Below are 19720 nucleotides of genomic sequence, written 5' to 3'. Positions count from 1 at the left end.
GCTGGAAGGTGCAGTGACGGTGGGAGGCAGTCCACAGCCTGACCAAGTTTGTTGCTGCATTGTTGGCAGAGGATCAGGGGCTGCCCGTTAACTGGCACTATGGCCGTTTTCATTTGCAGGCACTAAAAGGGGAAGGGGAAAGTCCTGGAATAGTCACCATAGCAAATTCTGTACACAACTGGTTTAATCACTATTAGCAGCAACATGATAGTAAAAAGTAACACGTTAAAAGGAATAATGTTTTTTTAACAGAATGTATTTGATGTTTTAAATGAAAAATGCAAAAATATCACACACTTCCAAAACAATTTGGGAATGATGAGAATGCAGATTTTGCACTCCTACTTACTGGGGCCTTCATATCAAACTTGAAACTACATTGATTTTAACCTTGAAATTACTTACTTGGCTAATGATGAAGTGTGGGTCCAAAAATATTGAATTATGTGATGGCTCAATGATGAGCTTTTTCAAACTGTTCCCAAGTCAGTAGTCTGTGATGCTGTTTAAACTTCATTTTGACAATTGGATGACTAATGGATGACAACTGGATGACTAATCTTCTTTTTGAGGTTTGTGTTTGTATGGAATAAATCCAGGACAACAATTTCAAGTGTATTTTTTCCCACTGTAACTATATTTTGTAGTTTACTCTAGATTAGTCAGGAATTTAAATTTTATCTTAATTTCCACATGGCATTTTTTAAAAAGGCAGCATATCTAGTGGTTAGAGACCAGAAGTGAGAATCAGGGGTCTTGAGTTTTATCCCTGACTGAAGAGTCATAGAATCCATATGTCAAGAACCATATGATGTTTAGTAAATCACTTTGTGCCTTGATTTTCCCATAAGTAAAATCAAAGAAGGTAATAAAAGTGCCAGATTATTTTAATAAATATTTAAATTGTAGATGAAGCATACTTTTTTATTGGAACATAATGTAATAACTGTATCCTGCACTAATAAATTCTGGGGCAAAGCACTTACACCACGTTACTGGAGCGTATACTCAAAGCTGTTACACTAAAATGAACTCTGTCTTTTCAGCACCTACAGTCTGTCATAAATCTCTCTCCTCCAATTTGCCACTGAACCTCATCACTACATATGCTCCCAACCAACATCTGACCCTGTAACCCATCCCCCTTACAAAGCCATTCTTTAATATCTCTGTGTCTCCACACTGCTGCTGCTTGCCATTTAGGAATATTTGTGTTCCTTCTTCCTGTTTCCGCTTACCCCCCTACCCCCAGTAAAACCCCACCTAAATTTTAAATGATTTCTTTTGTGTGTAATATCTTGGATTACCTGAGATCACATGTTTGATACAAGCATTATGCAAATCCGCCCTTGTGGACTATTGCCTTCATAACTCCCTATAACTTATGACCCCCAGTTGAATTGTTTCTCAACTGTACAGTGATTTTTCAGCTCTCTGCATTGTGACTAATAGCCCTTCGTCAGAGTACTGGGATTTATAACCATACAGTTATTATGCAAAATAAAATCTCTCAACCAATCAGACTGTAGTGAATTTCATAACAGAGGACTAACCGCATATTTATGGGTCAGTAACTGTATAGAAAACCTTGGACCCTGGACGCCTGAGATGGTTCACTTTCAATACATTATCAATAAGTATAACATTTTTAAATGCTTATTTTCTGACAGCTGTCAAGGAAACAGGTAAACACTAAAACAAAAGTGAAATTGCCAACCATCTATATACTGTATAATAAGATAGATGTACTTTATGCTGAAACATCATTCAAATACTCCTTTTCTGTGTGTGTGATTCATACATGATCACATGTTGGCTTACAATAATAAAGTATTGTATGGTCCAATAGTCACTATGCAAAAAAAAAACCCTGGTTTCAAATCCTAAACATTAAGAGTAGAATGAAATATAGGAAGAGTAACCTGCAACATTACTAAATGTATAGCATCTGCAGTTAGGGCCAAAAATCTATGGAAGAAAAAAAACAATTAAAAAAAATAACATGCCATCGCAAAGGGTAGAACTTTTTATTAGTGTGTCCAATGTGTTCAACTTGAATACCTCTTCTCAGGTCTTAATAATTTTGTTTTCCCATTTGTGTGAACTCAATTTATGGTTGAATTTGTGAGACTTTCTGTAGTGCACGTCTGGTTCTCTGGTGACTTGTGACAGATAAAGTGGAAGGAAGAAAACTTTGAGCATCTTGGTGGAAAGCAGAAGCAGATACAGATAGGCTCTGGCACAAGGAATTATGGTGAGACTGGGATCTGGAGGTGATGGTGAACAATGGCATCTCTTCCACCAAAGCAGCTGCTGAATCATGCCATGCTGAACTATTATGGAATGCAAATTGCCTTGTTATATGTCTGTTCATTTCTAGAACCTGGCATTTTTTATGAAGAATTATTATCCTACTTTTTGTGGAAAATCACTTGCATCCAAGATATCCTTTCAGAATGCTAGGAACCAATGGACATACATATATCCAATAAAGTGCTATCAACCTAATTCATTCATGAAACAAGAGGCACTGCAGAAAACCCACCTGTAACTCTGATCCTTGACTGCCTTGATTCTCTTTCACAAGCCAAGAGTATGAGACCTATTAGATGAGACTGTTGGCAACTCTCTTGAGGAGGAAAATCTGCCATCCTAAAGTAACCCATCGTCCAACCAGCAATTAAACCACTGCTCGAGCCAACTGTTCTCTTTAACTAGCACCCAGTATGCAACCTCTTAAGTAGTTTGCTTAGAAATAGGAAGCTCAACAAGGGTTGCCTCCATCTTGCTTGAATACTGGACCTCTCCCAATCAGTTTTCAGGCTAGGACACGGAACAGAGATGGTGCTGGTGGCAATGAGAGATGATCTAGTTTTGGTTATGGACAAAGTCTGCATAGCTATATTTGTGTTGTTCGACTGCTTTTCCAGTTTTGATACAGTTGACCATAGGCATCGGCTCCTCTGCCTCTAAGGGTCTTATCTGTGGAGTCCTGCAAAGATCCATTGGGAAGCTACTAGGGGAAATTGTGCAACAATATTGATTATGCCAGCAATTTACAAATGAAGCCCAGCTCTTATATCAAACACAAATAGCACCATCTCCCGCCTATCAAAGTGCCTGACCGAGATTAGTAACTAGTTGAAGTGCAGCTAGCTCTAAAACTGAACCTTGGAAAGACAGTGTGATGCTGTGATGGATGTGGAGGAAGAGGAGGGAGAGACAGACACATCCAGTACACTAATGATTCCATACAGAGCCATCAGACTGCTCAAACTGTGCAAAGGTTTCGTGCCCAACTCCGTGTTGCTTCTGGATACTCAGATAGCCACAGCTGTCTAAGACACACTATTCCATCTGCATCATATAAGTAGACTGCATAGTGTTCCACACATTTTTGATGATTCTCTGGACCTAGATATTAAACTGCTGAAGTCAACAGTTGATTCAGAACACAGCAGCCTGTCTACTCAGCAACGCAAACCACTGACAACACATCACAACCATGCTTTCCGCTTCTTATTAGGATCTCCACTGAATATCAGGTCAAAGTAAAGGTTTTGGTCTTCATCTTCAAAGCTCTCCATGGAACTGGACTGAGTTTATATAAGAACCACTTCACCCAATGACCTCCCACAATAGTTATGGCCCACTCCAATGGTCAGCCTCAAAAGTAAGACTCATGTGGAGAACTTTTGTTGTTGGCTGACTCGTAGATCTGGAACTTTGCTCCAGAATCAGTGCTATCATGAACCCTCAGCAGTTTCAAAACAAAACTGACCTATTCAGTCTAGCCATTGCACAATAACTGCCCACACTCTTGAAGTCTATTTTTTTCTGATAATGGTGAAAGAGTTGAATGTATCTCTGTGAACTTCATAGTTTTGGGAGGTGCTCAGACACAACTGTCATGGTTATCCTATAGGATAGATTAATCTATCTCAGAACAATACCAGTTCAAATGTGGATACCTTTTAAGCTTTGTGTCTCATTTTAGCTTGTTTGGATAGATATCTGACTCTGCCCTATCTCTCTGGCTTCTACCACTGACAGTCAAAATGAATTTATTATAGGATTACTTTATTAATTTAAAGTGAAAATTGGTAATATTTACTGCCTAAATAGTATCCTTTGTAAATGATTGATTAGTAGAAAAGCTGTCCTTGCAGGTACATAATTTGGAGGGCTGTGTGAGGAATGGAGGGTCAACTTGACACATCTGGAAAAGCATCTTTGGCAACTAATATGAATGGATCTATCAGGAAGGCTAGTTAACATTTTACAGCATTACAAAGGAATGTGGGAACTTTTGAGGACTAACACCCTGGAAATGTAGTTAGTCATGAATAGCAGAGAATTCAGATCACAGTTACTTCCATACCACTATGGTCCTCCTAGCTTCAAAGTTTCTTCGTGCTGAAGGACCCTACTCTCAGACATATTTCAGAATTCCTGCTGAAGGGAAGGTAAAATATGATGAGACTTCAAATTGTCTTTAAAATCAGTCACATTAAATAGCCGCTAGAAGTACGTCAGAATCTTCTTTGAATGCCTCAAATCTTGGCTCATCTGAAAGGCCAGACAGGAAGTTTGATTCCAATTAAATGGCCATTTTTGACAGAAGATATTCTAATTGTGCTTCTATGGTATGTGTAGCCAAGCTATTAGTGAATTAGTAAAATGAGATGTGTTTTCTGGGATCCTAACATCATTTTTTGAGGAAAAAGGCTAAGTATTAAGATTCTGAAACTCACTCAGTTACTGAAATTTTTCCCACTCTTGTTTTTTTCTGCAAGTTGGCCGTTACTGAAGTTTCCTTTTTCAGCAGTTTTGTATAGCTGAACCACTTTAATGGCCTCCTTATTCTGTATTCATTCCTTTTTTTTTTCCAGCTTGATTTTTCTGTTTAGACACATGGCAGGGCAGTTATTGTATTTCTCAAACCTTAACTGTTGTAATATCTGGGTTCTCTGAAAAGGTATTATAAAGAATACTCTATGAATAGAGAAAGGTTGTCCTCCCTTTTCTCCACTTTCTAGACATTTAATCCAAGAGGAATACAATGATCACATCCAATTGCTATGAGAACACCTGCCCAAAAAATACAGAATGCACATCATGTTCTCAAAGTCACAAGACGTGGGTTCCGTTCACATCTAGTGGAAATCTGTTTCACTGCTACAGGTCCTTCAGAGAGAAAGCTCTGCCCTCTGGCTCCCCCTACATGGACAATACCTTACTTGCACTTGAAGTTAGGTGAAAAAATAGGCTGCTCATTGGAACACAGGATAACCATCTGGAGCTAGCTGTGTCCTCACAGGTCTAGTTGAGACATCTAGCCCGGTTTTGGAGATTCAGGCCAGAAGTGGGGGTGACTCTGTGATTAAAACTTGAACGGTATTGGATCTGTTGATGACCAATCTTGAGTTTAACAGCAAGACCTTCAGTTTGGGGCCCACTGATCCCTCTTGTTCAGAATTCTCAGGCGGTATTGAGGGAAGATGCCTGACCCTGGGTTTTAACCTGGGAGCAGGGGACGTTTGAACAGGTGTGTCTGTGCCAACACAACCCGTACAGGGAAGGTCATGAGGTCTGTATCCCAAGCATGTAGTGTATCCTAAGCCTTCCCAGTAACCAGTGTGAAGCACTTGTGCTCTATGACCACTAGGTTTTTATTATGGAAGAGGTGTAAAGGGTAACGGGTGGTAGCTATGCTGTGACCTAGCACCTACCAAGAGGCACCTATATGAACGTTTAATGTTCTCATAGGGCCTAGAGGTGATAGCTTGAGGGCCACTGAAGACACTGTGAAGCTGGAATGAGGAAAACAGGATCACACAGAGAAGAGAAAGTAGTGGACCTTCTCTCTCCTTTCCTATTCCCACAAAAAGTATTAGCTACAGAAGTGCTACAGGGGAGTAAAGCTATGGAAGTGTCACATGTAAGAATATGACCCCATGCAAGAAGGCATGCAGTGTTTGTCCCAATATTACTACCGCTTCAAGGAATGGGAGAAGCCATCTGACAATTCAGACACTGACAATTTTCAAAATCGGAGTTCAATTTCAGATATTGGATGTTCCCAAAAGAGGGGTGTTTGTGTGGAGGGTAAGAGGAATAAAGTTGGAGATGCTGGGTTTTTTTGAGAGAGAATCTAGAAAATTAAAACACAACTGCTGCTGCTACTAGAATAGCTGTGTCAAGAAGACGTGAGAAATGTTTGATGGGCAGATGTGGTGGTGACAGTGAAAAGGGGCAGTGTAAGTGAAAAAAACATTCAAGGAAGTGGCAGGCCACTCTGAGCAAGCCTCAACAGTGCACTAACTTGTGTGGAATGATGTGCTTTGACCAGGAAGACACATCCAAGGACCTTTGCTGTCTTTGCTTCAGAAGGGTGAGCCACCACAGTTTCCAAACCACCTTAATACGTCTCCACTCAGGAGTAATCTATAAACAATGCATCCACTGTGATATGGCAGTACTAGTTTGAAAATTTAGGAGACAGTCTCAGTAAGTCACTAATTTCATCAGCAAACAAACCAAAATGTAGAGACTACAGAGCAGAAAGCGAAGTTCAGTCACTATCTTCTTGTCTTCCAAAGGACTGTTGCTACAGAAGTTAAAATTTAAATACATTCAGCGTATAATGTAATTATGTGATCTCTCTGTTTCTAGTTATCATAAAAATCTGTTGGTATTGCAGAAAACTGCAAATGTGCAGCTGCCTTCTATTCTTGAGCTTCTCCGTCCACCACATTGCCTTCCTCCCTGGCCTAAGTCTCACCCACAGTAATTTTATTGAACTTCCCATTCCTGTTTCTGTGCTATGACTTCCCTTAAAAGAGAAGAGCAGGCGGCAGGCAGAAGCAGCTCCTTCCAGAATGAGAACAGGCCACTGTGAGCACCCGATTCCCCCTAGAACTTCTTTCATAGAATGTATTTATATGGGCTCTTTGATCTTTGCTTTTCCATTTGTGTGTAAGGAGGAAACACTTTGCTTCTAAGTTGTTTAGCTTTTGTGGTTCTTAGGAACTTCCCAAGCGTGGAGACTGTGACTCTCTTGGAGGAATTGCGAGAGTAGGGGCAACCAGCATCAATAGTAGCTGCAGTATTTGTGAGGACAGGAAGAGGCTGCTACTACAAATAGCTTAGAACTGTATGGGACATGCCTCTTGCCCCCTGTCTGTCTCCCACACACATGCTCTCTCTATACTGCCTTCCAGTCAGACACGAAAATACTATTCCAAACAATAGCAGTAACGAATATGGGTACCCATATTCATTTGAATTAAGTGTGAATCCTGAATTTTAAACTTTAAGACTCAGTTAGCTCTACGAGCTCCAGACAGCCGAAGTTAGCCTAGGAGCTGCTTCAGATCTTTTCAGTGCAAATAACAGTTATATAGTCTCACTATGGTGCATTTTAAGTTTATTGAAAAATACTCTGAAAAGGGCAACACATTTTCAAATGTTAAGTGACTTAAGAACATAAGATTGGCCCTACTGAGTCAGAACCAATGGTCCACCAAGTCCAGTATCCTGGCTTCAACAGTGGCTGATGCCAGATGTTTCAGAGGGAATGAACACAACAGGTCAATTTGAGTGATTCATCCCCTGTCATCCAGTCCCAGCCTGTAAGTCAATGGGACTTAAGGTCTTAAGTCGCTTAGAATCTTCTGAAAATTTTACCTTGATGGATTTTTAATTGACATTGTCATATAATCCCATACAGCTCTGCCACATAAATCAGATCCTTTCTACAGAATTTCAATGTACTTTGCTATATAGTACAAAGGGCTTAGCTTATAGCCATTAGTCATACTTCAAAGTTTCAAAGGACAGGCCACGGATGTTCTACAATTTAACAGATCACTTAAGTATGTTGCAATCCTCCTAATGCTCAAGCAGTGCATATTCAACATAAATTCCATGTACAGTACTGTAGTTAACCAATTTTTAAGACAGTGGTTCAAATTCTGCTTTCAGTGGCTCCTGTGTAACCTCACTGGCATAACTAAGGTTGCACAGATGAAACAGAGAATTTGGCTCAAAAAACGTGTATCCATTGCATTTAAATGAGAAATACCTGACTACATGATTATGACAGCTCACTGGAAGGTATTCCAAATATCTGCCCTCAATTGCCAGCAGGGAATTGGTGGTTTGTTGGTTTTTGAATCTGCATCTTGTGTCTTTAGTTTTGATAAAGATTACACAATATCTAATACATACTCAGCTTTAACTTACCCTGTAAGTCTAAACCTAAGTTTTAGCTCACTGTATCTCCATCACCATTTCCCATAATCTAAATAAATAATACTGTAAATGGCTTTTTTCCACAATCGTATACCAGTTTTTTTCCACGTCACTTTTGTAGCAGTTTGCTATGCTACAAAGAAAGTTAGACTTTTCTCTGTTGAAATGAATAGCTAACCAAATAGTAAATAGTGATTATATAATAGATACTTTACATATGTCACTTGTGCAATTTAAGCTTTTATTTTCTATAGACTGCCTAAAATGTCCACACACAAAAAGCCCTACAAAGCTGTGTTTATTTTTTAAACAATTCCCTCTTTGATCACAGGTTAGACATACAAAATTTTGGCTTCCCCTAGAAAATCCTACAAAACATTCAGACATTTAATATGTCAAAACTTTCTTCAATTTTTTTTAGAAAAATAAAACCTCAGACTTTCAGTATGGCTCGTAGTGTTTCTTTATGACCTAATTTTAATGTTCTGTTAAAAGCATACAGGGATCTGAACCCAGTCCAGAGGCAAAAGAGACATCAGATTTTATTTCTCTAAATGTCAGGACTGGGGGAGGAACTGTGACCAATGTATGATTTCTGCATGTAAACCAGAAAGAGCCAAACAGAGCCCTCTACTTGCTGTCAAGTATTACAGCTTCTCTCTTTGCAGCACTTGTTCAGAATGCATCTTCAGTGTAGTCGAGTATTACTGCGTGTTATTAGTGTATGAACAAATATGAGTAGAGAGAATGTAGAAATGACAGTCTTAAAAAGTAAACGGGGATGCATGTCACCCAGAGCGTGATGCCACTAGCACTGGAGATGTTGAAATAGCTGTTGCTGGCACAGATATATTTAGCGATGAGTGGTACATAATAGCAGTTCAAGACCTATAAAATATTAGTGAAAATTACTGCACTGAGCACTAATTCCACGGCACTACCACAGTACTTAAGACCCCCTGACTTTCTTGAATGGAGGAAAGTCTGATTAAATGTTAAAACTTTTTATTCTACCAAATATTAAGCTGTTTGTGCTTATCTTCTAATGATAAATTATTTTTGTAAGCTATATTTACTTCAGAAGTATATGTACATTATTCAAGAAGTGAAAAAGTATGAAGTGGTAGAAATGCTGAGTATCGTTGATATTTTGGCAGAAGAGATGGTTGAGCCTGCTATGATAGGCATGGAACTAGAGGAATATTTTTTGTTTTCATAAAACCATGTGACCAAGGACAGAGTCAGTTCAGAACAAGATATTGAATAAAAGTGAGTATTCTAGCATTGTAAAAAAGGACTGATGGACTGTCTGAACAACTTTGTGCATTTCTGGTCACTGTAGAAAAAAAAGTTGCAGAAATGAACAAGTTATGGAAGAAAATTCCTAGAACAATGCAAGGTTTATTTATTCATGAGTTGTGTATTTTGGGGAAAAGTATGATTAAGATACAATTGGTCTTCATGAGGTAGACATTTTCTAAGGGATCAGAATGCTCTTCTAGCTAGTCTTATGGAATCTAATCAATGAAGCATGGATTTACTCTATGCATAGGGTCAGGTTCTTTTTTGTGTTTTGATCTCTTTGTGTTGCTCAGTTGATGCAAGCAGTCTGGCAAGCAGATAGATCTGGCATTCTGAGAATTCCCTTGGCAATGGGGTAAACTAGGCTGGCATAGAGATGGTGTATCCAGCTCCTGCACAACACTCCCCATTTCTAAGTAGGTAGAGATTATGACTCTAAGAACCACTTAGTGCTAATTGGCAGAGGGTTCACTGTTCTATAACAGTAGCCCCAACTGGCCTTATAAACTCATGACACCCAACACATTGCTGACATAGTATTTATCTATAAGGAATGTCATGTGGGATTTTAAATGAATCCAGGACCATACTGATCTTCCTAATTGTTGTGTGATGTATGTACAGATGTTATTTAAGAAGTTGTGTATATGTACTAAATAGATATCTAAATCAAGGCAGGGTTGACAAACAGGCTCTGAGTCAGACAAAGGAAGTTGTCTCAGTATTGGCTATGTAAATTAAGCATTGTAAGTCAACACAATGAAAGCTACATCTGCATACGGAGTATATGGGGTTGGGAGAACATTGGAGACTAAGGGCTTGTCTCCACTTACCGGTGGATCGTGCTGTGGTGATCGAGCCACTGGGGGTTGATTTTAGCGGGTCTAGTGAAGACCCGCTAAATCGACCGCAGATCGCTCTACTGTCAACTCCGTTATTCCATTGGAATGAGAAGAGTAAGGGGAGTCGATGGGAGAGCATCTCCCATCAACATAGCGTAGTGTGGAGCTCACGGTAAGTAAATCTAAGCTGTGTCGACTTGAGTTATGCTACTAATGTAATTCAAATTGTGTAGCTTAGATTGACTTTCCTCCATAGCATAGACCTGCCCTAAATCACCGGGGGGTTATTCCGACTCTGGAGGCAAAACAATGAACTTTGGGAATATAAGAGGGAGCAGCAAAATGGACAGCACTTTTTACACTCATGAAAAGTGGATGCTGGGAGATTGCTTTAGGTGAGAGTCTGTTAAAGTTAAGTTTAGACTCTTAGGAAGCGTGTTCAACTTGTTTTATATGTGACCATTGATGTTTCCATTATCCTTACTCAGTTTCTCTTAAATACTTATCTCTAGTACTAAACTTATGATTCTTTTCATGATAACTATATCTCAGGGCTGTGATGTTATAAAGGAGCTGATCCTGAGATGTTTTAGTCAGGCTGTGTGTATGTTCCTTTGGGGACAGCGAACCTGGTAACTTCTGAGTGTGTCCAGTGATAGCAACTGAATACTACAGGGGATACTTTCAGAGAGGCTCTGGGGTTAGCGTATACTTATGTTTACCTGCGAGGCAGCGTAAGCGCTGGCGGAGCCCTGACGAGATTGGTTGGGTGGCTAACAGACGAGTGGTGTCAGGTTGCTGACTAGAGTGACCAGATGTACTGATTTTATAGGGACAGTCCCAATATTTGGGGATTTGTCTTACATAGGTACCTATTACCCCCAATCCTGTCCCAATTTTTCACACTTGCTATCTACATCCAGAGTTGACATCCAGGTAAGCACAAGCAAGTCTCTCTCTTGCTGAGGCAGTGGGGTAACAAGGTGACTCACAGTCCTGGGTACCCTGAGAAACCGTCACAGGGATATGTCAAGAGTGTGCCTGGTGCACAAGGACTATTGCCAGCTGGTGTAAGTTAGAGCAGCCCTACACTCCATCTTGCCATCCTAATAAAGATTACACTACATGTTACAATAAAGATTTTACATTCTCTGATCTGTATCCAATTATTTTTCATATTGTAAGGGATCTGTCTTATGACTCCTTGATATATCATTATAATAGCATGTCTGTAGTAAGCAATATAAACACAATAGGTCTTTTTCAAAATTAAACTCTTCAACTATTATAAACAATGACAAACATCATTAGAGAACAGTCCACATGTTGGATTAAGTATCCCGATCTTTAAAAATTGAGGCCATTTTGTAAATTCAGATTAATACAAAAATATTAACTATTGATCAACAAAAAAGATTGAATTCAGACTGACAAGCTGTGTGCTATCTTATATCCATATGTAATGGCCAGCATACAAGTATATACCAAGGGGGTTTAGAATGTAAATGCTAATGGCACGTCAACAATAGTCAGTGTTGAATAGTTGACTCGTCCAGAAATATTACATTTTTCCTTGCCTGCAAGTGCATATTGTTTGAACTTGTTGCAGTTCACCTATTTTAAACAATCTGAGCACAGATGAGGGGTGTTGAAAGTAGTGGGGGAGGGCAGGAAATAATCCCAGTACAAAATGGAGTTCTAATACCTCTTATCTTGGTGATCAGAGTGAGAAAAGGGCTTGCTTTCTGATCAGTTTGCAAGATATGGGGATGTTGTAGATGTATTTGTTCTAGGATACAAGAGAAACAAGGTGGGTGAGATAATACATTGTATTGGACCAACTTCAGTTGTTGAAAGAGACAAGCTTTTGAGCTACACAGAGCTCTGTGTATCTCGAAAGCTTGTCTCTTTTACCAAGAGAAGTTGGTTGAACAAAATATATTACCTCATCCATCTTGTGTCTTTCAGTGCTAATATCGTTAGGTTTGGGTATTATTTTGAAGGTAGACGTTTACTGTTATAAATTAGGGGAAATACAGGACAAGGGCTTTGTCATGTTGAAAAACTTTATAGAGGATCATTCACTGATTAAGGTAGGAGTTGTGGTTTTGGGAAAGTGATTCATCAGTGCTATAGGACTGGGTGCATTGAACGGACCCATCTATGTGAGGAGAAATACGGGGCAGAATTGATGGTGGTGGTGAGTTGCCCTTTTTATTTAAAGAGTGTCTTTGAGTTCATTATTTTGGTTATTGCTTGAGAGAGTAGATCCTTAGTCTGAAAGGCCAAATACTATCAGTCTATCCTGAACATACTATAACCATCTGTAAGCAAATTAAAACAAAGGTTATGTGTTCAGAAAACTGGTTGACATTTAAATTATTTATAAGCATTATATTTAGAGATTTAAGGATTGACAAAACATTCTCTAGTGCCTTAATAATCAACAAATTAAAGTGTAAGTCTTCAGTCTACTGTTTTGGTGACTAATACAATCTACTCCAAACACGATGAAAAGGTCTAATGTTTCTTTGAGAGGGAAAAACTGAGTGTGTGTGTGTGTTGTTAAATTTAAAACCTTGTATAGTATAGAAGAGTTTAAAAATGTGTGAGTAACTGTTAGAAAAGGGTTTCTTCTGAAATGCAGCCATTGAGTAAAAACTAACAAATGACGACAATGAATCCTTATAGTATTAAATGAAGATAATGTACATGGGACACCAAAAGCACCCAAGGGTTGCAATTATCAGATACAGACTAATTTATCTGTATCTGGTTAAATAACTATCACTTGCACTCATGCAAAAGTAATACTACTTGTAGAAAATGTGTAAGCTTACGGAAGAAAAGAAATAATTACAAAATAATTTTTCCTTTGGCTGTGATGAAAGATTTTGCATATTTTGGACAGTATCAGCATTGTGTAGAAGACTTGCTATTCAAATTTTTCCTTTATATTAAATATCTGAAGTAATACAAATAAGGTTAAAAACTCTGAAGTTTAAAGAATAAAACAATCAAGATTCTCATGCAGTTAATGAGATTGTTCAGAGTTGTATTAATATCCCTTAATCTTAAAAGATAAATCTATTATAGAATGAGGCTTTTCTTCTAATTTTTAGTGCCATACAGAGAATTATTGTTCATACAAATTGTTGATATAAAAAGCATACTGAATAATGCATATTCTGAAAGGTAGTTTGTTATGTGCATATTAGAAAAAGTGAAATAGCTTCATTGTCATTTCAGGCACTAATCCTCAGACTAATAGATTCAATTCCTTCACAAAAATACATATAGCGAGAAAGATGAATCAACTAAATATTCAACTTAAGGAATATAAATAAATAAGACCCATTTTTAAAGGCGTCTATGTAGTTAACCTAGGACATATTTCTAAAGCAAAAACATTTAGTACGTATGAAAGATATGACACTAGTTCAGTACTGGAATTCACTTAAGATTTATGCTTCTTGTGTAGATTAAATTAGCAAATTTAAATGACAGTACATATTAAGAAAGCTTTTAAAAACAGTTTGGTTTATACTTACCCTTCTCTATGAGCTTCTCCTTTTTCTAACTCCTGAATGACACCCAAGAGCACTTTTATGGTTTCCTGGCTTGAGCTGATCAAATTCTCCATCATCTGAAGCTGTGCTTTCAAGTCTACCACGTCTGTGTGAGGCACAATTTGTTGGCATTCTTCACTCACAGCAACTGCTGTCTGACAAGGCTGGTCTTCTTCCATAGGTGAAACATTTATCTGAAGGGTCTGTTCGTTACATTCGGCTGATTGGCACTGTGCCTGTGTTGAGCAGGCCTGAGCGTTTACTGACTGGGATTGCAGACCATTAAGATGCACAGTTCTCTTTCTTTCCTCATCTGTTGCTGGGCATAGTGACCATTCAGTCTCTGCTGCAGAGTTTTGCGGGTCAGGCTGTGTGGCATGTGAACTGGATGCAGGTAAATAAATTGTACCTACTTCCGTCTTAAACACTTTCCCATGTGCTGATTGATTAGATTCTTCATTATCCGGTGGCACTGTATCATGTTTTGCATTATCATGCAGCTGGTAATCAGGCTCTTGTGAAGTAGAGTCTGCTGAGTTTTGAAGAGAAGGAGGTTCTTTAGTACAGCTGTGCAAATCAGTGCTTTTACATGCCTCTGAACAGTTGTCACTAGAAGGCTGATCTACCGCATTCATGCGTTCATTAATATGGGAAATAAACTCTGCTGTCTTTAGGTCACTGACCTTGCTACAATGAGCAGCCTCCCCTGAGTTTTTACTATCTTCATCCTTAATATCTATTAAAAATCCATTGTTTTGACTCTTAAAGGTGTCAACAGCTGAGACGCTTTTAATAATATTCCCTTTTTTGCGGTCCAAAGGGAATGTCTGGTAACACTTTTTAAGATCTGGTGAGGTCTGAACTCCTGTGCTCTTAGTAACATTAGGTATTGACCTTCGTGCAGGCACTGTCATATATTTACGATAAGCTGCTTTATAAGAGATGGGCTTTGTTTCTCTTGTGTCTGCATGCTGTACTGAAGATAGTTGTTTGTCCCTTTGTTCATTCTGGGCCTCGCAGATATCTTTAAATCTCACCTGAAGGGCTTTGTTTCTTTTCTTAATCTGTCGGTTGGGATCCAATGCATATTTAATCTCCAAAGCAAGTGAAGCGGCTGGCTCAACTTCACTTTCAGAGGTTGTGAGTAAGCATTTGCTGGGTTCCTTACTCACCATGATGCCTGTATTTAAAAACAGTTTAAGAAGTCTTTTATTAAAACAGAAATGTTTCCTTAATTCAAATATTATAAACTTCTAGAAAATATCCTGTATTTTTAAGTAGTCCCCTTTTATGTTTGTGAAAAACAGTATGTGTGGGGAAAACTAGATCCTCATGGTCGCTTGCGAAGTTTTACTTCCTTTGTTCTATACCTTACTGCTTTTAGGATAATTATGTATTTCTCTATAATAAATGTTTTATTTTCATCAGCATTTCACACAATCCAAAAGTTGAAAACACTTACGGGCAGGGTGACTGTCAATGAACAGCGCTAGGTTTCTGTGAAAGACACTTCTTTCTTGCAAAAGACCTGAAATTTTAAAGTTCTAAGAATACTATGTAGTCCTCCCATTATTATAATTGAGTTCAGTTTTGGCTCTACTAATTTTTTGAACATTGCATAATTAATTTCTGATTAGACTTAAAGAACAATTGTCTTTAGATCCCTGGCTATAAAATCCAGCTTTTGTAGTTCAAGGGTAGAAGTGTATTTATGTATCTAAGATCAGAACATTTGAAAGGATTAGTAATTGTGCAGTGGGTATAGAGCTTAATAGGTTTTGTTTGTATGTTAGATCATATGGGCAGATTAAATATTTGGAACATGTTGCTCTGCTTGAGAAGACATCCAGATTTTTAAAACATATTGATAGTTTTTTTTCAAGCAAGTACAATGATTATGGTGAAGGGCATTCTTGTTATTACTTCTATGTTAATGGATTCATCTGAACTTTTTTAGTCTTAAAGACAGAAAACCAGTTATCACCATTTAAAAAAAAATCTTTTCTTTAGTAACTTTTTTGTTCAGTAAGCCTGTTATTGTTTACAGTATCCGACAGTTAAAACCGAAAAATTCTGTCTTAAAGAAATAGTAAAATATGGAGCTCTGTTTTTTGAGCATTCAGTTTTCATCCTATGCTCAATTATTAAGTCTAGCTAAGATACAAGGGGCTGATTATTTCACACTAGGAATGCCATTGGGGAATACCTGGATTTATTATGCTGCTTCACGGCAGTTTTATGTGCGTGCAAAAAATTTACATGATTGCTGAAGTAAGAAATTATATTTGGGCCAAATTCTCTGTTGGCATAAATTCACAGAGTCAATTGAAGTCAGTGAATTTGTGTATATTTACACCAGCAAACAGTTAGTGTCTTTCATTGATGGTGTGTCCCTCCCATCCGTCACCCCCGCATTCAGTAGGACTCTGTTATGATAAATGAGCTGAAGTTTTTTAGGCTTCATAAAAAGTATTAAAAAAAAGTCTAGGTATTGCAGCAAGACTTGCATGCTGAGGCAAACATGGGGAAAATAGTATTTTATGTAAAAAGCTGTTTACATGGCTAATCCTTTTTCATTGTATTCCCTGCCATTTTTAAGCATTTATACTTGAATGAGATTTCTATCCCTCGCAATCTTTTTTGCTAGATCCTGCAATGAAGTCATAATCCTTCATTTCAGTCTGTTGCCATGGAAAGATTTCTACTTATAGTGTCTTTTATCTGTAATCTCAACATGCTTTACAAACATCATTAAAGCCTCCTTACACTCCGAGGAAGATAATATTATTATTCCCATTGTATAGATGGGGAAACGGAGGCACGCAGGTAGTGATGTCCCCAAGGTCACAAAGCAAGCCAATGATAAAGTTAAGAAGTGAATCCAAGAGTCCTTATGGCAGGCTGGAATAGCACCCAGGAGTCCGTATTCCCATCCACCTTCTCAAACCACCAGAAATGTTGTCATTACATGATTACGATGGTACTAATTCAGCATTATGAAAGCCTTTGAAATATAAACATATATAATTAGGATAAAATGTAAAGAAAATCCAGCTAAAACTTTATATTAGGTTCGTACAGTAATCAAAGAATAGTAGTATCTTATATTTAGATTTCATAAAGAAAAAAACAGTGTTTAAGTATGATATCCTTCAATGCAAACCCTTACTACCCAGGAATGCCAAGTTATGTCACACTTCTTAAATGTACCCGAATGCCCACAACACACATTTCCACTTATCATAATGGATGATATCTTCATGAGTTCTTTCGGAGACATGGGTCCATCACACTTGCAAAGAGGTATTATACAATACACCACTTAACACTGATTTAATACTCTTGCATTGCCAAGCCAACAGAAGGAAATGTGACATTGACAATTTCAGCCTTAACTTGAAATTGTCTTTGTCATCTGTAATATTTAGTATTTCCTCAACTGTTAACTGCTGGAATTCAGGTAACGTATTGAACATGCAGAAATATCTATTTTCGGGGCATATTCCTTTTTAAACCCTTGTTTGTTTGTTTTTTGCTTGTGTTAGTTGTTGGATCACTGCTGTTCACCCCTTACCACTTTGAAGCCATTTTTGTGAGCTGCCTATGAACAGGGCAGAATACAGATTCTTCTTTCTCCTCTCTAAGATATGTCGTCTCCAGAGCATATGAAGGTATGATTGCAGCTCTGGTGGGCATGCCTCCAGTAGCTTTAATCTAGCTAGCCCCTGTAATAATATCAGTGAAGATGTAGCGGCATGGACTTCAGAATGGGCTAGCACCACCTTTTGTTGGTTAGATGTTCCCTAAATCCTATCATCTCTCTCTCTCTTTCTCTCCCTGTGGGGATAAAGCTTGACACCAAGAGGCAGCAAAATTTAACAGTTCAATGAGCTCGATGCAATACTGGAACATTAGTTGGATTTGAATATCCTACTAAGGTTGATTTTTTTCAGAGCCACTGAGGATATTTAGATTTAGGATGGAATTTTCAAAAACAGCAAAGTGGTTTAGGAGCACAAATCCCATTGAAATTCAATAACTTGTGCTTCTTAACCATTTGGCTGCTTCTGAAAATCTCGTGCACACCTGCCATTAATTGTAGTGAACTGTGTCCCTAAGTTCTGTAGATCTAATCAATCATTAGCGAACACCTGAAATAAGACTTTCTAGACGCCAAAGCATATTATGTCTAGTCTAATCTATATTTATTACCATTGCCTCCAGGTGGCTGTGGGTGAAGTAGAGTTACTGTAAAAAGGGAAATATTTTCTGCATGAGCCTGCAAGGAAAATGTTCAAACTGAGTGTGGGGGAGAGACACAGAAGCAGAATCAAAACATTAAAATGGTCACAAAAGATTTTTCTGCCCATGTATTAGTTTTTCAGGCTCAATATTAAAATAATGAGGCCTTGTAATACAATTAAAATAATAAGAGGCTCATCTGTTGACACATCACTTTGAAAGATACTAGTATGCTGCATAAAGCTGCTGAATTTCTGCTGATTCACTGTGAAAGGTGCACTTCTTAACTCAACACTAAATATAAAAAGATAGCAGTAGCCCTCTATGCAGTGCTAACAGGGATCTAGGGTAGAGGAACTCCTGGAAGAAAACACTAGGGGCAGCCAAGCCTAGAGAAGAAACATAGGTGAGTTTCATGCAGTGAGTGATCAATAAAGCCAAACCGTAGGAAAGGGGTAAGTTAGGAGAATTAGGGCTCTGAGTTATTACAGAGAATATTTTCCCACGTCTCTGGCTGCTGGGTCTTTCGGGCTTAGGATCTAACTGATCGCCATATTTGGGATCAGGAAGGAATTTTTCTAGGGGTCAGATTGGCAGAGACCTTGGGGACCTTGGGTCATTTGCAGATTTAAACTAATGTAAATGGTGGATTCTCTGTAAGTTGAAGTTTTTAAATCATGATTTGAGGACTTCAGCAATTCAGCCAGAGGTTAGAGGTCTATTACAGGAGTGGGTGGGTGAGGTTCTGTGGCCAACAACATGCAGGAGGTCAGACTAGATGATCATGATGGTCCCTTCTGGCCTTAAAGTCTATGAGTCTAACTGGGATTCGGGTGAAATCTCACCTCACTGATGTCAATGGGAAAAACTCCCATTCATTTCACCTTGTGCATTCTACTGAGAACCAGGTAGGGACTCAGAGCAAATAGTTTATTAATGAGGCACACATGACTGTCAGTCTTGTAGCAGTAAAGAATATCAAAAAATGTCAGCCATGTTTGTTATGCGAGAAAATGTTAGTATACTATACTTGCCATTTTCAGTTTTATTTTAATTCATATTCATCTATAACTGTTGCATTGGATTGGTGCCTATTTCTGTTACATGGGTTCTGTATACTGAATGCCATCTGTTTCATAGCTACCAAAAATAAAAATTTGAGCTAAAGATGGGTTTTCAGAATGCTGGTAGTTAAGTTATGTAAAGCTGGGTAAAATACAACATGGAGACCAGCCAACTTGGAGAGAACAGACAAACCTGAAATAGACTTCATTGAAGTAGGTCAAAAATGTAGGCTAGTATAATCAATTACATTTTTATCCTCCTATTGCTTATTCATAGATTATAAAACCAAGGGGGACAATTGTAATCATCCACTCTGACCACCTGTTTGACACAGGCCATAGAACTTCCCTGAGTTAATTCCTATTTGAACTAGAGCATATCTTTTTAGAAAAACAACCAATCTTGATTTTAAAATTTCCAGTGATGGAAAATCCAGCATAACGG

General features: G+C 38.3%; 2 protein-coding genes across 6 annotated transcripts in view; one reads left to right on the top strand and one right to left on the bottom strand.

Annotated features, from left to right (window-relative positions):
• Positions 1-19720, top strand: part of DOCK1 (dedicator of cytokinesis 1) — a 551011-nt gene that overhangs the window by 211935 nt on the left and 319356 nt on the right. The window lies entirely within an intron of this gene.
• Positions 1-19720, bottom strand: part of INSYN2A (inhibitory synaptic factor 2A) — an 81451-nt gene that overhangs the window by 44313 nt on the left and 17418 nt on the right. For all 3 annotated transcript variants that reach the window (XM_073354953.2, XM_073354955.2, XM_073354954.2), the window contains exon 2: positions 13952-15149. In XM_073354953.2, the coding sequence (XP_073211054.1) occupies positions 13952-15144 (1193 nt within the window). In that variant the 5' untranslated portion in view covers positions 15145-15149. The remainder of the gene's footprint in view (positions 1-13951; positions 15150-19720) is intronic.

The sequence above is a fragment of the Lepidochelys kempii genome, chromosome 7 (genome assembly GCF_965140285.1).
Source record: "Lepidochelys kempii isolate rLepKem1 chromosome 7, rLepKem1.hap1, whole genome shotgun sequence".
Classification (NCBI taxonomy): domain Eukaryota; kingdom Metazoa; phylum Chordata; order Testudines; family Cheloniidae; genus Lepidochelys; species Lepidochelys kempii.
Note: the sequence above shows the minus strand (reverse complement) of the source record. Positions and strands in the feature narration are given on the sequence as shown.